This window comes from Nipponia nippon, unplaced genomic scaffold (assembly GCF_047370975.1).
Source record: "Nipponia nippon isolate SJK-2023a ecotype South Korea unplaced genomic scaffold, ASM4737097v1 scaffold_13, whole genome shotgun sequence".
Classification (NCBI taxonomy): Eukaryota; Metazoa; Chordata; class Aves; order Pelecaniformes; family Threskiornithidae; genus Nipponia; species Nipponia nippon.
The window spans coordinates 6495994-6514587 of NW_028262324.1; the positions used below are offsets into that span (position 1 = coordinate 6495994).

At 50.7% G+C, this 18594-nt stretch overlaps 1 protein-coding gene across 3 annotated transcripts in view; it reads left to right on the forward strand.

Annotated features, from left to right (window-relative positions):
• The window catches only part of PMEPA1 (prostate transmembrane protein, androgen induced 1), a 54766-nt gene that overhangs the window by 12632 nt on the left and 23540 nt on the right, over positions 1-18594 (forward strand). For 2 of the 3 annotated variants that reach the window (XM_087750291.1, XM_087750290.1), the window contains exon 2: positions 4748-4786. The exons of the other annotated variant lie outside the window; for it this stretch is intronic. In XM_087750291.1, coding sequence (XP_087606417.1) covers positions 4748-4786 — 39 coding nt within the window. The remainder of the gene's footprint in view (positions 1-4747; positions 4787-18594) is intronic. 3 annotated transcript variants of the gene reach the window in all.

Here is an 18594-nt window from a genome sequence, read left to right on the forward strand (position 1 = left end):
GTTGAGTAATTTAGTAGCTGGATGTGCTTCTGGGGGCTTGGCGTGAGAGCGACTGCTTTGCTTCCCCCCTTGGGGAAGGCTGGGGAGGGTTTCCCTTTCAACTGAGGCTTCCCCGGTCCTGGCCGGGGCCAGGTGATGCTGTGGGGCTGCCACCCAGCCATTCTGGGATCGGAAGCCTGAGGAAGTGGAGGATATCGCGTTTTGACCTTGCATCCTCATATTACTCCAGATAGTCTTTCCTGTTTCTATATTTAAAGCCTTTCCGTTCTTCTGTCTGGAGAGACAGCGTTGACTCTCTTGGGTAAAGGCTGACCCATCCTCTTTTGGAAAGCTGGTCCCAAGTAGATTTTCTCCATAGAAAACAAAGCTCCTCTGAATCTTGCTGGCAGGAACTGGAAGAATAATTTTTCTTATTTGGTATATCTTCAACCACTTAGGACTTAGAGCTGGTTTTCCTTCTAGCTTGCTAAAGGTCTTGCAAGGATGAAAACTGTTGCTTTCCTAAGAGTGTCTTAGCCAACACATGGGAGGAAAGCCTGGCACTGTGAGACAGGGCGGAAAAAGCTGAGACAGGATTTGCTGCTTCTTTGAAACTATCCCTTTTTAATTGTCCAAACAGCGTTTCAAAGAAAATCTCTGCTCTTCTCTATCTTCTTCCAGCATTATAATTCTATATAATCACTTTTCTTTCTCAAAAAGAATAGGGCGTGATTTTTTCTTTTGCAGAAGAGGGAAGGGATAAATTCCAGATGTTGCTGGGATACACTTTTTGCCTCTGTTTAATGTTTAGTGGCTTTCAGTAAATAGGCTGTGAGAGGTGGAGCTGATGTTTTTATTCCAGGACGAATCATCTACAATAAATCCCATCTGCCGACGAGGGAGCGTATCTTGGGTGTGACTTGGTGCAGTGAGGAGCTGATCCTGGCTTTCCTGCCTTGCAGGAAGGCAGCTAAGGCTGAGGCTGGCCTGAGTGCTCCTTTGGGGTCTTTGCCCTTGGTCCTTCAGGGTATTCGCCCTCCCCTTCCCACCTCACTGCTGAGCTCTGGCTCTGTGAGCAAGAAGTGCTGTGTGAGGGTCCAGCCCCCTGCCCATGCGGACCCCGGCACCGTGGGAGTGGACGCTTCTGCTCCAGTCTGACGCAGTACTTTTTTGGGAGCAGCTCTGATCTGTGGGCAGCCCTGGGCGGGCAAGGGCTGCTGCCCTGTCCTGCGTGCCGTCCTGTGTGGGTTGCCCGGTTCAGCAGGACTCTTGGCCACGCTGCTGGCAAGCCAGGCCTTTCTGATGCTGGTGTTGCAGCCCAGTAAAGAGCATCCATGTGCCCCGCACCACAGCATAAGGCTGGATCCAGGAGCTGGGCTCCAGAGACAGGCAGTGCTGTTCCCTCCTCCCGCAGCAAAGCCTTGTCTTTTCAGTACATGCAATGCTTTTACCTGCTTTTGGAGCCTTCTTGCAGACTAAACCAAAAATCATTTTCCAGCGTGTGTTGCACACAGGCGTCATGGGACAAACGCGGCAGCGCCATTCCCTGTTTCGTGTTTTCACCTGTTTAGACTAAGTACATCTTTGTTTTGTTGGCAGCCTATTTGGTTGCACAAACAGTGTAAGACAAAACCACTAGCAGGTGTTGGTCCAGCCAGTATAATTACTGGTTCCTTGCTGCTGCTGCTGGTAGGCAGACAGTGTGAGCCACCCTTCACATGGAGTCGTCTGGCAGGACTGTGGCTGCAGAAGGGCTCCGGGCACTGATCCACAGGGAATATGTGCCGACTGCTCAGCCCCTCCTGTATCTCTTCCCTGCTGCTGATTGCATTAAAAAAAAAAAAGTTATGCATAGACGGAGGAAGGGAGAAGAGGCAAGGGTCGCTCTGGTCAAGTTTATAGCACTGACTTTTAAGTGCAAATTCTCATTTGCATTTAAAAAGTTGGCAAAATGCATGGCTAAACCAAAAGGCCAAATGTGAGCAGGAGAGCCAGGCGAGCTCAAGGAGAAGTGAGAAGCAGTGTCTTAAAGTCCTGCCTGACTTCAGAGGGTTCAGACTTGCTTCTCCCACACGTCCCAGGCCATTGCCAAAACATCTTGGGCGAGTCATCACGTGGCGGAGCAATGTGCTCGTATGTGCACAGGGTGTCACGCCTGGGGTGTGCGCAGCGCTGCCGAACACTGTCGGGGGCATCGCCTGTGCTGCGGAGCAGGGTGTGGGGGAGAGCTGTTGCTTTCTATCCTTTTGGAAATTTAACCAGAGAACAACTGATACTCATCTGGCCAGCTGCAGGCATGGAGGCTCTTTTTCTCAACCTCTAACTTCCCTTTGGACTCCCACACCTTTTGGGCCTCCCAAGCCCTTTTGGCTTCCACTTTTTCTCAGCCTCTACTTTTTCCCTTGCCCTGCCACCCTTTTTGGGCCTCCAGTTTTCCTCAGCTTCTAACTTCCTTTTGGCCTCCTGCCCCTTTTTGGCCTCCCATGCCTTTTCTATCTCCACTTTTTCTCAGCCTCTACTTTTCAATTGGACTTCCACCCATTTTCAGCCACCCGCCCCTTTTCAACCTCCATTTTTTTTTTCAGCCTCTACTTTTCCCTTTTGGGCCTCCCACCCCTTTTGGCCTCCCATTTTTTTGCAGCCTCTATTTTTCCTTTGGCCTCCCACCATTTTTGGGCCTCCCACCTCTTTTCTACCTCCACTTTTTTTTCAGCTTCTACTTTTCCCTTTTGGGCCTCCCACTCCTTTCAAGCCTCCCCCCCCCCTTTTTGGTCTCCACTTTTCCTAAGCCTCTAATTTTCCTTTGGCCTCCCACCCCTTTTTGTCTTCCACTTTTCTTTTGGCCTCCCACCTGTTTTCAGCATCCACTTTTCCTCAGCCTCTATTTTTTCTTTGGCCTCCCACCCCATTTTGGCCTCCCGCCCTTTTTCTGCCTCCACCATTCGGCTGCCTATACTTTTCCCTTGGCCCCTCACCGCTTTTTGGCCCCCTACCCATTTTGGGCCTCCCACCCCTTTTGGCCTTCGCTTTTTTTCAACCTCTACTTTTTCCTTGGCCTCCCACCCCTTTTTTTGCTTCTTGCCTCTTTTTGGTCTCCACTTACTCTCAGCCTCTACTTTTCCTTTGGCCTCCCACCCCTTTTCGGGCTCTGTGCAGCAAGCTGGCTGCAGAGGAGCGAGGAGGAGGAGGAGGTCACAGCCTGTTGCCACATGTTGGTGTTTGGCTCTACGGAATTCCTTTCTTTTCTTCCCCATCACGATCGATGTCGGTGCCGCTGCCAGCGGGGCGGCGGTGGTGTACACGCCTGTGCACGCTGCCTGTGCGAATGCAGGCGCCGCCGCACGTTTGCGTGGTCACTTTTGAATGCCTCCTGCGCACGAGGCATTGATTTGCAATACATCTGAACTCGTTCCTCTAAATCAGCCTGACTTAAAATCAGTGAGCTGACTCTGAGCCTGCGGATCCCAAGTTATTTAGCTGCTGCAGTAATTTACAGCAACTCTCTGACCCGTAATCTTTTCCTACGGTGAAAAAGTTGCTTATCTCTGTCCTCTCGGGTGCATGGAAAGTAACTTTTTAAAGCTTTATTTTGGAGGAATGATCTGTTAATATAACCCCCTGAACCTCCCAGCCTGCTCTCCTGCACTCGTACCCGCAGCTGTCGCAGCAGGAGCGGGCGGTGTGTGAGCGCCCGAGGTGCAGCAGCCTGGGCTTGGTGCGGCTGGGAGCCTCCCTTGCTCTTGAGTTAAAGGCCACTTTTATAGGCCAGGAGGACTCCTTTGGCATCAGACTGTGGCAGCTACTAATTAGTACCAATTAACCATTATCAGTGACAGACAGTTCTTATGGGCATCATAAAAAAAGTCCTGTACACAGGTTTTCTCTGGTGAAATCCCCTGTGGGACTGCAAAGCGCTCGCCCAGCCTGCGGTGGCTCGCAGCTCGTCTGAGGTTGTGCTGGTGGGGCCGGGGGGGATCTGTGTCCTGTCATCCCATCAGTTTTGCAGATTCTAATGCACTGCTCACTGACGGGTGAGAAGTCACGAGTTGTCTTTTATTCCAAACTTTTTGCCGCTTTGTTCCTCACTTGAAAATACATCTGCTGGGCATTGCATCTGGGGTTTTGTGCAAGATTTTGTTGTGGGTCTTCCTCTTCAGCACCCCATAGCCTCTGCCCCCCGCCCCCCCCCCACTGGGGACGGGGTGTCAGGAGACCCTGAGCTTTCACCAGGGCTCAGTAGCGCGTGGGGCTCAGCTACGTGTGTTTGCAGAGGAGACAGCACATGACAATAGCCCACCGGCACCTTGAAGCGCGCAGTGCTGCCCGGGGCCACGGACAGGCGGTCTGGCACTGTGGAACGTGGCGGGAAGGTCTCTGGGGTGGGCTGAGTGATCCCAAAAACTTTGCAAACCTCCATTAGGCTTCGGCATGCCATCAGGTGTGTTGGGTGGGAGTGCTGGAGGAGAGCAGTCCTGGGGAAGCCCATGCAGTAGCGTGGCTGGAGAGAACCTGCTGCTGCAACTTCTGGTGTGGGAAAAGCACGTGGGGTCATTACCAAGAGTGGTGAGACCTGGCTCGTAGTGCTTTTGGTACTCCTGGCTACTGCGGAGGTGGTAGGCTTGGGTGCAGATGCCAACCATGGTTGGCTACAGGGGAGGCTCTTCAAGAATGAGTCCCCAAGAGGGGAGCTGGGGTGTGTGGTGCAGCCGGTCGGAGGTGGCTCCCATCACTGACGGATGCTTTCTGTTTTTCTTTCAAATGTCTCCAGGCACTGAATGTTTAGGTCGCACCTTTCCAGGTAAACTGGGTAAGTGAAGTATTTCAAGAGTTGCCAAGATCTAATTATGAAGGCTGATTGCATGATTGCAGCTGCTGTACTATAAACACCCTGGTTACTCGCTTGATGAAACGGGTGGTACGTTGCCTTGCCCTGAGAGCAGCAAGTATCTGCTGATCAGGGTGCAGAGGGGGATGCAGCCGTGGCTTCAGAGGCTGACTGTGCAAAGCTGGTATTTTTTGTCTATCAATAGCTGTTCAATGTAGAAACATCTTCAAAAGCTGAATGTCTTTTTAAACACGAGTACTGTTACTCTGCTGTTACTCTGGCAAAGTAATGAGCTGCATTACATTGGGCAAAACCACCTGTATTTTGTGAAAGTAGTTTGCCAACCTGAATCTTTTTAAGTCATGGCATGTCAGACTTCTGTTGAGGGTGGCAGGAGCTGCCCGTGTTCAGGACAGACAAAACCAGGCATCGGGAGCCCTGTTGAACCAGGCTGCTTGATTTGAGCTGAACCTGTTTGCAGAAGAGTCTTTGCTGGTTTAATAAGACATCGTTGTAACGTTTATGGGTCTCTCTCTCAGTTTAGAATTGAATTTATGAGAGTACCTCAGAAGTAAGGTGTCTTTGCTCAAATGCTGTGTCCCAAGCCTGCTGGGGAAGAACTGACTAAATAAAGTGTTAACAAGTGGTGAATAAATGATTTTAATAAATGGCTAATCAATTGTTATAGAGCCTGGGAAGTCAATAGAGCTTATGACCTTGGCTTATAACCATGCTCAGATCTTTAATGTGCTTATAATACGTACAAATCATTCATTAGGCTTTTATCAAGCATCTATTACTAAAAGTCATAATCTAAAACAAGGCAAAAGAGAATTATTTCAGTTGCTTTATTTGGAGCCTGATGGGACAATTTGGTTGCACAGCAAAATAGTCCTTGCTTGTGCAAAAAAGCTGTAAGACACCACCGGTCCCACCAGCAGCATTATCGTGGTGCAGGCATCAGGCGGGGGAACAGCAGGAGCCCGAGGCCGGGAGCAGCCGGTGCATGCAGGGCAGACGCAGCCCCGGTGCTGGGACACTCACACCAGTCCGTAGGGAAACTGTCCTGCAGCAATCAATGATTTATTTGTATTTATTTTATATTAATGCCTTAAATGACAGATTTCAGCATATGAGCTGGGCGGGTAGAGGGAGCCCCAGTGTCACGCTACTCTGAGCAGCGCAGCTTGGGGCATTTTCACTCTAGCAAAAGGTGTTTGCTGGTGCTCCACTGTTGTAAAACTTGCACCCGTTTTCTTGTCCTGTGATTTAGGAAAGTGTGATGAGCAGGGATGTATTCTAGCTGTGCTGCTCTTCCTGCTTTCCCTGTCCCATTTTGTGTGTATGTTTGTGCCTCAGGGAGGGAGGCAAAGATGCAAGTGAAAAACGTGTCGTTTTCTTAGAATATAAATAACAGAAAATTAAATGTCTTTTTTTTTTTTTTTTGTTGTAGAGTTGTTCCCTGCAGTCTTCGGTTGCTTGCTCCTTTGCCACACTCTTGTACTCTTTGGGATTTTTTAATCTTACTAGATAGATACTATTTGGAGTATGGTGTAGGACACTTCAGCGATCTTGCTGCTAGCTTAATTGTGCGCCCAGCGAGGAGCTGTGTTTGCAGACATCAGTGCATGCCCAGAAAGTCTCCCCAGGCTTCCGAAAGCTGCAGTCTGCCAGACATGGCTGCCTCTATCGGATGGCTTTTTGCCTCGCCTTTGTTGTCTGGGTCCTTGTCTGCAGCTACAGCCTGGGCCAGTATTGCCAGACATCGCCGCCTCCAACGCCCGCTTCCTCCCGGAGCACCCTGGTGCTGCCTGCGGAGCTGGGACCCTCGGGGAGAGACGCCTGTGCCCATCCCCGTGCTGCATGGGCTAAAGCCCTGCACACGGGGGGGTCAAAACACAAACCCTGGGCAGAGAGCACTAACCGAGACCAACTCAAGGGTGGTTTAGCTTTTTTTTTTTCCTTGGGTTTTTAAACTGTTCCACCATCTTCGTGGTAACTCCTGGATGTCTCCGGTGTGGATGCCACATTCTTGAATTTCTGTAAATGACTCGTGGACCTCTCTCGTCTGCTGAGACGGGATCAGTTCAGCTGAGCTGCAGCCTCTGCCCAGAGCTGTACACCGGGGCAGGGTCGGATGCTGCCGTCGCCCCACAGGGAGCAAAAAGGGGTGCTGCAATTTCTGCTGGGTTTTGTGTTGGCTCTCTTCTTTCTCGCAGAGGGTGGCTGGGAATGGGTACAGAGGGTGAAGAGGAGATGCCCTCACCAAGGAGCCACTCATCTGATTTAGGAGGAGATGCAGTCCTTGAACTCTTTAAAATCAGAGGGCAGGGTGGAGGGTTTGCACAAAACAAAATGCACGAGGTGAAATATGTAACTAGATGAAAATGCATGGGCTACTGATTTTGTAGAGGTTTGAGTGAACTCTGTCCAAGTGGACACACAGACCTCCCCTGTTTCCTAGAAGCTGGGTCATGCTCTGCATTCACTGCAATGCTCCCCTGTGAAAATGCCCATATGCATCATTCTTTATTTTACTGTTGTGGGTTTGGGCATTTTGTTATATTAGTCTAAATGGGTTTGTTTCCATAGCTGCATACTGCTGATAAAATCCCAGTGTAGGATCTCTCAGTCTCCCTGTGCATGTGCACCAGGAATAAATCACATGCAGTTGTCAGAAGATGAGCTGCTGCCGTGGCAGGAGCCAGGCTGCGAGGAAGTTTGGGCTGGACCTCACTGAGACTGCAGGTGCGTGGCATCTCGCCCCGGTGCCACCCCACAGTGTCCTGCTGCAGCTCCCAGCTCTGCAGGCAGCGTTGGTGCCTGGGTGGCCCCAGGGACCTGGAGCACCTGGGGAAGGAGTTGCTGCAGGAGGGATGATGTTTTGGAAATGGGGTAGGAAATGACGGAGGCAGGGGGAGAAGAAACTCCCTGTCCCTCACCTTTTTTTCAGGTAGAAAGGTATGGATGTGGTAGGGTGTGTTGGTGAAGGATTGGCATCAGGTGGGTACCAGGATAATAAAACTCTCTTGCTCTGAATTCAGTGTGTTCACCATCAGCTGTTAATATTTCACCTCTCATCAGAAGGGGCTGGGCTTTTAATGGCTATGTAAACTATCTCAGCTGCTGAGGCTGGTGGTAGAAGGATGGAGGGTCTCCTGCAGCTGGCTGTGCCCATGGCTGCAGGTACCACGTGGAGCAGTGTTCCTGCCTCAGTGGGTGCTGCTGATGCCTAGGGTGGTACTGCACCAGTGCCGCCACCTCTGCGCATGTGGGTCTCTCTGGTTTTGCTGTCTGTACAGCTGGGTTGGAGCACGTCTTCTGGCAGAAAATACGGTTTCGAAGGGGTAGTTATCTTTCCTTTGGGAAGAGTGAAACTAATGATTTTTGTTTTTCCAAAAGTTCTGATCTGCAGGTAGGCGTGTTTTGAGTGCGGGACCAGCCCCGCTGTCTGCCGGGAGCGCTTGGGGCAGGTGCTGCTCCTGCTGCCTGCGGCGGCACGGTCAGGGCATGGCCAAGGGCACGGCTGGGGCGTGGGAGCATCCCTGGGGAAACCCTTGTCCTGAGGGCGGATGGGGGGCGGCTGGCCGGGAGCGCTTCCCCTCACTGCTCTGCCAGGGGTGTTCTTAAACCCCTGGCTACTCGCTCTCCTTTAATCCATCTTTTTAAGTACTGGGTAATAGTGTTTTCTTTCTGGCAGAGATGAAGGAGGGCTTTTAATAGGTCTTTTGTTTTCTCTTCCCTGGCAGTAACCTGCCATTAGCTCTAGCATTTATTAGGGCATTTGTATTTTTATATGTGGGGACCTACAATGCTGAGAAGCCAAGAGGCTTGTCCAGGGTCACGCAAGAAATAGTGGTAGAGCTGGGTCTCGACTTCAGCTTTTCTGAATGTTGAGCTGATCTCTAGGCTTGGTGGAGAGGGAACATCTTGCTTGGTCCTCTTTTAACTGAGACAGACAGGGAAAGCAGAAAATAAAGGCTTCATGGAAGGAAGCATATCTTTTTTGCTCTCGCCTGTTGGTGATCTGCGCAGAGCTGGAATGCAGGATGGTTGCATTTGGGAGTGTGAAGGTGGCGTGTGTGAAATACATGGAGGCAAAGGGAAACCCAGGGCCAGTGGGGCTGGAAATCGAAAGAGTTCCTTCATCTGTGCTGGGCCCAGCTGTGCTGGGAACTGGGAGCTGCCCTGAAAGCCACTGCTAAACCCTGTGCTGGTGAGGAAGGGTGGGCTGTGTGTGGCCTCCCTCCCTCGATAACCTGGCGCGTTTTGGGGGCGATGCCTGCTGATCGCTGCAGCTGGGGTTTGCACTGCTGCTCCTGTCCCGCAGCGCGTCTGTGCCTGCCTTGTCTGAGGCAGCCCCTGTGTGCTGGCAGCACAATACCCGCCTTCACTCCCCGGCAGACTGGAGGTCTAGACGCTCTCCCTGCCTTTTGTTAGCGGGGTCACAGGTTAGGGAGCGTTCCCAGTTCCTTTTCCCTCCGCTGGTCAGGAATCCTTCCCAGAATCAGGCGCTCCAGTCGGGACTGCAGTGGGGACCCCTCCGGAGGGAGACACCCCGCAACCCAAACACACTTAGATTTAAAATTATCGTGGCAGCTCCCAAAAAGAAATGTACTTTTGAAATGCAGTCGGGATCACCCCCACTCCGGTTCTTGCAGGCACAGATGCTCAGCTGACACCAGCTAAATAGAAACCTTTTAGCCCTTGCCAGTAAGTCTAGAGCAAACTGCCAAAAAGCATCGAGGACCAAGATACAAAACGAAGTGAGGCCTGAGCAAAGTACTTACAAATGAAGGATGGAACTGATGTGCTCTGTCATTTGATTTTTAGCACATGAGATGCTTCAGTCTCGGGGTTTTGTTAAAATACAATGGTGGAATTTTAAAGGTTTTCAGCAGATACAAAGCTTGTAAGTCCCCTAGCAACAAAGGAAAGGTTTTTTTCCCTTAACGCAGGCATTTTTGACATGAAGCATTTGTGAAATTTCCGGCCTCCCCTTAAAATCAAAGATGAATTTTGCTGAAGGAGACATTTTTAATGGCTTTTAGACATATTCAGAGGTGGGACTTGAACCCTTGATGTGCATCTGCTTGTTCCCCCCTGCCCCAGCCCACCCTGGCTGGCGGAGCGCTCCCGCGGCGTCAGCCGTCGCCTGGCCTGGAGGGTGCCTTTGTGCCGCTGCTCAGGAGAGCAGCCCCTTGCCTGGGGGGGATAAGGGGCAGGGAATGGTTCGATAAATAAGTTGAGAGCAAGTTTCTTGCATGGTTTCTTCTTCTTTTTTTTCTTTTTTTCCTTCCTGGCAAGAAGACATAACAAAAAATTGGCAGGTTCATACTTTTTATTATTGAATTAAAATCTATTAAATAATAACAGTGAGCCAAAACCTGAAATCGCTATTAGGCAGTGCTCTTGGTGAAGTGAAATGCTTCTGGATCTGGCTCACATCTGCATTTTGTGTGTATGTGCATGTGTATTATGTGTGAAGAATGAGTGTATGAAGCTCAAATAGAGGTTTTAAATAGAAATAACACTGGCAGCTCTTTTTCCATGAATCCAAGGCTATTATGTGTCTGGCTCTCGCCAACATGAATTGCAGAGGAAGTTCATGTAAACTCCATGGCTGATTTGACAGCTGCACAACCGTGGCGGGTTCGAAGCCTGGACGCTGTCGAGCAGAAGCGATGACATTTTTCTATGTCTGGTGATTTACCTCTTTGCAGAGGGTGAGGGGGGACCGAGGGAGCCTGTTTCTCACCCCAGCCCTGGCACCCACGGTGCTGTGCGGGGATGGGCTCGAGCTGTTGGGTGGTGGTGGTGTTGACTCCTGCCCTGCCGGGGTTTGATGCTTCCACGTCTTGCCGAGGGGTCGTGATTCTGGAGTCGCTGAAAGCTGTGCCAATGCAGGCGTGCGAGGTGACTGCAGCCGAGCGTTCGTCAGGGACCTTCGTTTATCCTTATGGCAAGCCCCACAAGTTACAGTCAGGTCAAGGCTTGAACTTCTTCCCTCAAGCTTTATCGGTGGTCTTGGATACTTCCTCTCTCAGGTGAAAGTCACCGACTCGTGCTGCCTGGGGGACGCAGTGGGGATGGGGGCCATCCCACCGGCGGTGGTGGAGACACGTCAGTTGGGCAGGGTGTCAGCCACCCGCTCCTCTCCTGGGACGGCGGGGCTGCTGTGGAGCTCTGCTCCGTGCATCCGTGTGGGGGCTGTGCTGCAGAGCCCGGTGGGTCGGGTGGCGTCAGGCCCCTCCGGCACCGCGTCTGTAGCCCCTGGATGCAAACCTGCGCCTTTTGCCCCTGTGGAAATCTTGGTGCAGCGTGGGGAGCAAAGTGCACCTGTACGCACTGTGGCAGCAGGAACTATTTGAGGTTAATTCCTCTGCGAACCCGCAATGCACCGAATGATGCTGCTTGTATGGGGTGTGGGGGGAAATAATGTTAAATTAAACTCTCCGTAAGGGAAGAAAAGCATCCAGCCCCATTCTTTACTGCTCATTTTAGTAATTTCTTCCAGATAACCTACACATCTGTGTCAGTGCAATTACAGCAGAAATTCTGTCTAATGAACAGTTGTAGCCCTTGGGCTATTGCAGAATGAACAGTGAAGTTGGAAACAGTCTTATTAAAATAATAATTAAGAAACAAGGGTGGGGAGACAGAGGGAGGTGCAAACGAGGTGGTGGTGGGATGCTATAGGGTGAGGAACAGAGAGGACCTGCAGTCAGCCCGGTTTTGAACTTGCAGGGGTGACTCTGACCCTCCCGTAGAAGCGACTGTATGGTGCGGTTGGACCCGGCGCCGGGCACCCCCCAGTCCCCCTCCCTCGCCAGGGGCATCTGATCATGCCGTGTCCCAACGAAAGTCTTCAAAAGCCAGTCTTGCACTTTAAGAGTGGCTGCCTGTAGGGTCGCTGGAGGCCGGTGGGGCGCTTGCTCCATCGTGGGCAGTGTTAGCCCTCCTGTTAAGCCAGATCAGCTATTTTGCTTATATATTTTTTTTGGAGATTTTCGCTCTCTAACAGGTGATAAAGCTCAGGAAGGGAGGAGAATGTTTCTTGTGTTAGACAGGATTGTATCTCATTTAGCTTTTTCCAGAAAGCTGTCCTTTCTCAGTAAAAACCATGCTGTGCACACCCACATAGTTTGCTTTAACTTTTCTTTCTCTCTTGCTCTCCTGAGGACAGTGACTGCCCAGGCTAAACCAGATCAGTGATGGAGACTGGCCAGTTTCTCTCATGTGAGGTAGTTTATTCTTTTGCCTTTAAGTAAAAAAAAAAAAAAAAAAAAAATCCTTTCCAGTGTTAACCCTCGGAGTTATAATAGTGTCTCTCTGCAAGTCATCATTTTATATCAATAAATGAATTAATACTTGGAGCTTGCTTTTTCGAACTTAATACGCTCCTATTTAGAAAGGCATGTGGTGCAGAAAGCTAGTGACGTCTCAGATTAACACAATAAAAAAAAAATAAGCAAATGCCATTTAAAAAAAAAAAAGCCAAACAAATCCCACTGGAATGATAGTTGGAATGATTTTAGTGGGATTTATATCTATGAGCTGTGGGGGTTTTGTGGTTTTTTTTCTTTTGAAATGGTTGTGAACCAGAGTGATTACTTATCATTTTCATTTTAACTCTATCTGACAAATCGTTTTAGATGAAGAAAGCAATACTGCATCTTTAAATGGCTACTCTGTCAGCGCATCTTGCAGGGCTTTAAATGCCCTTTGTTATCGCAGTCTAGACAGGACGCAGGCGGAATATTTGATATGTTATAAGGGAAAGATTTGACAAGGTTGAATTAATTTACTGGCTTATTTAGAACTGAATTTCAAAACATTTTTCCTTACAAACTTGTCTTTCTCTCTCTATCCTATATTTTTTTTTTCGAAGTTAGTAGAGTACGTTTCAACTGTTTAGACTGGGAGAGGAGACATTAGCTTACTGCAGCCTGCAGTACTTTAATTGCCCTTTTTATGACTGTCTAGACATCATGCAGATGCATGTTTGTGGTGAGAAGACATTTCCCCTCTGGTTATACGATAGTCTGAAACCTTTACATTGCCTATCTCCTTACCCCCTCTGTCCTGGAATGTGCTTTGCTCCCTCCATCTCTGAAAATCACTTTTTCCCTTGTTTTATTTTTTGAAGGACACTTCAGCCCCCGTTTTTCTGTTCTTTTCCGCATGCTTATTTGCAAATGCTAATACTTTCTGGGGGAATAAAGGTATGTGGAGCAAATCGCTCTTGGAGCCTCACCAGCAGGTCACGCTGCCGAAGCCACAGCTGAGGGATGGCTTTGTGCACTGTTTGTTTCTGTGCCCTGTCCTGTGTGTACCTGCATCTCTCCGCAAGTATAGCAATACATATGTATGGCTGTGTTTGTTTGGGTTCCCCTCGCCATAAGAGCACAGCCTTGCAGGCCAGGTTTAAGAATGAAAATATCAGCGAGGTTTGAATGGGTTCAGAGTTTTAGTTATGCAAATCGGATGCATTAATTAACCCCGTTGCTATAGCTACTGCTTTATTGTTAAATGCAGTGAAAAGGGGACAAGCTGTGTCCGTGGATAATCCTCCCCTCTGTGCTCTATCCCCCTTCCCCGTCCTCCCGAAGTCGCCCTCCGCCCCGGCGCGAGGGCAGCTGCCGCCCTCCTCCCGGGGGCCGGGGTGCCCACCCGCCGCCCGCATCCTCGTCCCCACGGGCAGGTGGCGGGTGGCCTGCGGAGGCGGCTTGAAAACCACCTCTGCGGAAGGGATGGGCGAGCCGGGGGGCTCCTCGCCCCCATGGCCTCTTCTCTCCAAAACCCATTGTCGGGGCTGACCTCGCGGGTTGGCTCTCCACCGCCGCCCCGTGTCATCAATCTGTCATCTGGGGGCTGCGTGGGGACGGGATGGGGGTGCTGGGGACAATGGGGCACGCAGGAGGGACGCAGATGTGCCAGAGGACGGGGATTGGGACGGGGCGGCTCGTCCCGCCACGGCCAGACAAGGGGAGGGCATGGGAACCCAGCCCCGTTCTCGGCTCCGAAAACCGTCTCTGCTGAGCAAGCGCTGCTGGGTTTTACACGGGAGAGCAGCTTCTCTTTTGGTGCGTGCTTAGAAGCTCAGAAATGCACAGTGCCACAACAAAATATGGACCTTCTAGCGTATCTGCTGTAGGAGGTAAAACCTTTTTCAGGCTGTTGCTGCAGCTGAGGTGGAAGTAAATGTATTACCTTCAATTTTATCAGATTAGGTGCATTTTAACTCGCCTCCCCCATTCACTCTGGCATGTGTATGTGTGTATATATAAATATAATTATTTTTTTTCACATCTCTCTGAAATGCACATGCCTTCGCTCCCATCTGGTGGTGTTCAGACCAGTTCAAGAACTGAAATTGAATATTGCAGTGACCAAACACAGTCTGTGTGTCTGGGCATTTGCATGCATTTTGCATATTTTTTTCTGCAATGCATAATTATGTCTGTAACTTAAGATTGTCCTTGTTCCATGGGAGTGACTTACCTTGTGAAAGGTCACTCCTTTTGTAAGCAAAAGCTGCAAAACGATATAGACGGTAACGGCGGTTAAGACGAGGCAGAGGAGGGAGAGGTGTCCTGCTGGACGGGGCTGAGGAAATCCGGTTGCAGTTACAGCCCCGTCATGACCTGTGTGGCTTTGGCCAGCTTGCTCAATCTGTGTTTCGACACCCGTCTGCGAGCCGCTTGTTGGGGCAGCCCGTACAGCACTGCTGCCCGCGGCTGTGTGTCCCGGAGGCCCCAGGGGAGTGGCAGTGCCGCGGCCTCGGGGCGGGGGCACGGCGGGGTCCCCAGCACTGCTCCCCAATGCCGATGGGCTCCTCAGGGCTGCGCCGCGTTGATAAGCGAGGTGGTGTGGGGGGAGCCATGCCGATTCACACAGGAAAAATGCCACAGGAGCAGAGGTTCCCCGGCCACAGCTCGTGGTGTTTCGTGGCTTCTCTGCGCCTCTGCCGCATCCCTGAGCTGGGCGCTGGGCATGAGCTGATGGGTGTTGTGCTTGTGGCAGGGAGGCACGGGCGTTGCTGTTTGTCCCCGTGTCCCTCTCGGGGTGCCCCTGCTCGAGCGCGGGTCCCACAGGACTTGCCAGGCACCGTGCTGGGGGTCTGGTGCTGGCACTGGGGCACCTGAGCCGCAGCTGGCTCTGCCGGGGCCATGGCATGTTGGGAATCAGCCAGTGAATGGTTTTCCCAGGAGTAAGTGAAAATGAAAACTTTCTAGAGGACAGCCAGGGTGGAGGGAAGTGGAAAGTGAGGACAGTGGGGAGGGAGACACAGTAAAACCCGGTATGTACAGTGTTCAGCTGGGAGAGGCCGTGGTCCATGCTGATGACAGCCATAAGCGTCCATCTCCGCACCCGTGCGCTGTCACCGCTGGCTGATTTGCAGTGAGGTGTCCCACACGGAGCAGGAAGGTCTGTGCCATCTCACTGCTTTGCAGGCGAGGAGAACGCTTTGCCGTTGCCTTTCCTTTCTGTGCACACAACAAATGCAGTGTACTGGATCCTCGTGACCTGCAGAATTAAAGTTGCCTTGTTTTGATGGGCCTGGTGGCTAATGAAATGCGTGTTCCTTAGTGTCTCCGCAGCAGCAGGAGGAGGGAGCAGGCTACGGCACTGCCGGCAGCGGTCGGTGGCATGCACCGGGTGATGTGGCACAGGCGGCTGCGGCTGACTGTGAAGCCGCAGGTGCCGTCAGTGCGAGGCAGCTCCATTGCAGCGGGAGACGGGGCTCAAATGAAGTTGGAATCAGAAACCCAATCCCTGTAATTGCTGTTAGCTTTCTGGAGAGGTGGCAAAGCCCTCCCTGGATGGAGCACTTGCTCTCCTCGGAGCGTCCGTGACTGGCAATTTGTCTGTCGAAACAGATGTGGGCAGCAACAAACATCTATTTCTATAACTAGAAACAAATTTGGTAATTGCCTCTTTCAACAGGACTTGCTCAAGCAGGAAATGAAATTCCTAAATGGCAGTTAGCAAAAGTATTTATAGCTAAGTTCATAAATGAGATGTGCTTTCCTTTGTCATGAGTTTCTGCTGGGTGGAAAGAAAAAAAAACCCTCTACTGTAGCAAGCCACATATTGATCAGGAGTGTTTCCAGGGTATATGAAAATACTTATTTATTAATGTGCTTATTTTTACTAGCTGTAGAGATACCCCTGACAAAATCTCGTTGGTCTTTCAGGGTCGGCTGGCAGGGTTTGATCCGGATATTGTGTACTGTGTCTTTTCACTTGTTCTTTGGTAGATGTTTTTCTGGTTCGTGCTATTTATGATTGCAGACTGTAAACTCTTGTTCCTGTGTCCCTCTCTGGATGCTTGTGTTCGAGGGGGCGAGGTGACACGCTGCCCTCGCCCCTGCCCCAGCCGTCATCCAGGCCTGATGCCGTCGTGCCACCTCTCGGGGAGCAGGAGATGCTCTGGTTGTTCTCAGCTTGGTGGGGGCCATGAGCCTTTCTCAACGTTTTCTAGTGAGCAAGCAAATTTACCTATCTTTTAAGTGCAAAATCAAAATTACTTTATTCTTTTAATCCAGTTTAGCTGTCCTTACCCTTGGGAGTAACTTCAAAAGCAATGTACTCCTTCCAGTCCTCTCAATAGACTGGGATCAGGCTTACTGTGCATAAAATATGTTTTCTCAAAACCCTGGAAAAGGGGAGGGCGAGAGAAATGGGCACAAAAAGGGAGGGAAAGGGTTGGCGTATGCAAGATCTTAGAGAGTCCAAGTGTCCCAAAGAACCTCATTAGTTCTCATTGCTCTGAGGGAGCTGGTTAATGTCTTTAGGAGTTTCTCTAAACAAGTCTGCAGTTGACAGGTCCCTGCTCAGAGCCAGGAGGTGTCCCAGCTGACAGAGCTGCTGACCCCAGCTCTCACGTTCGCCATTTCCATGTAAAAACTGAGTGCTGCCATGCCGATGCTGCCAGGCTGATCCTGCTTTTCTGGCCCTTGAATGCAGCTCCCACTCCCTGCAGCTGCTGCCATGGCCATGGTAGCTCAGGAAGGTCACCTTTAAAAACAGGCACAGCAGTGTGATTGGGACAGTTACTGTGTTTTAAGGCCTAAAAAGTTTTCTGAGGCTTGACCAGTTTGATACTTTCGTGGCTATAAGCATGAAATGGGGCCATTTCCTTTAAAACAAACAAAAAAAGGGGGTGGGGGTGCAGGATGAGGCCATCATTTGCCAGTGACTCAAAGGATGTGATGCTTGATTACCCGGGGTGACAGATGAAGAAAACTAACTATATTAAACACACAGTTATGGCCCAAGGATTGACATTATGAACATGACTTCTTGGGGTCCCATCACCCATTTTCCAGCAATGTTTTTCCTCAAACTGGCTCCTTTTCTGAGTCCCACTTGCTCTCTGCCCTCCTGCCCCATTCTCAGCCTGCTATCACTAGCTCTCACGGCGTTAGTTCTGCTTGCTACATTGGAACTGGCAATGTTGAATGTGGAAATGCAATTTAGCTGTTAACTGTACTGATGATGCACGAAGCAGGACCAAATCCAACGGGCTCTTCCCAGCTGTCCTGCCTGTTGTCACGGGCCTGATCCTGCTCTCTTTGATGCCTCGGTGCTGCTGCTGCAGCTCCAGCTTCAAGATTCTGCTGATTAGTGGTAGCAGGGGCAATATCAATATCTCTATTGCAAGGGGCAAGATCTCAGGGGCAAGATCATATTCTCTATCTCCAGTACTTCCCGTACTGCCTTGTAAACACATACAATTGTTGACAATCTGATGGGCCCTTCGTATGTGGTTTTATGGAGGTATTATTTAGAAGATAAATGCAGCAGATAAATGCTAATACCCGAATATTGCAGTAATGACTTTGCCTGGTCTGATTGTTTCTAAGATGACCTAACAGATGAGTGGCGGAGGGTGAGTAATCTGCCATCTGAAGTTCTTTGTTCTTTCATCTCTTCTTCCCTGTCCACCAGTCTCCGAGAGGGAGAACATTGGTCTCTTTAACGAGTGGGGCTCCGCATCTGGTGGGTGAAATGGCCTCTGTAAACCAGGAGTGGTGTTCAGTGCTGCACCTCTCTGGCAGCCTTTGGATTCCAGCTGTTGCCTGGAGCTGTTTTGGTTCTTGCTTAAATTAGAGCAGTTCAAATGTAATGTTTAGCATAATGGGCATGTCCCCTTTCCAGGCGGGGCTGGGAAGGATGGGCCAGGGCAGAGCTGCTTGCACCGGGCTGCGTTGCTGCCGTGCCAGGGTATTTTCCTCCATGCCGTATGTCCGAACAGGGGAGGGCGAGGGGCTGCAGTCAGGCGCAGTCCCGGTGCTGGCCCTGCTGCCTCTCCTGTGGGATGCTGCAGAGTCCAAGCCCCTGCAGCTGCTCGCTGAGGAGTTGTGAGTTTATTCCCTGCTAAAATCATAGCTCTGGGGGGTGACTAGATTCAGATGGCTCTTCTCAAATTCACATTCTTTAGCCTTGAGTAGAAAAAATGAGGTCCACTCTTTGGCTACATTACTTAACCCACATCCTTTTACAGAGGCTTTGATGAGCATCTGGCATAACAACCGCACTTTGGCTGGACTCGATTCTGCTGAGTTTAACCCTCCGGTCCTTCCAGGGAGCCACATGCTGCTCCAAAGTGTGCCCAGATTGTGGTGTAACATCTATCCCCTGCTCTCTGAAAGTGTACTTGCAGCTGGCAGACATAAATGCAAGCTCTTGGGGCAGGTGTAAAACCTGCTGTAAACCGAGCCCAGGTAGGCGTGCACGAGGACCAGGCAGACCTCAGGCCAGCTCTGTGCACTCGTCTTTGG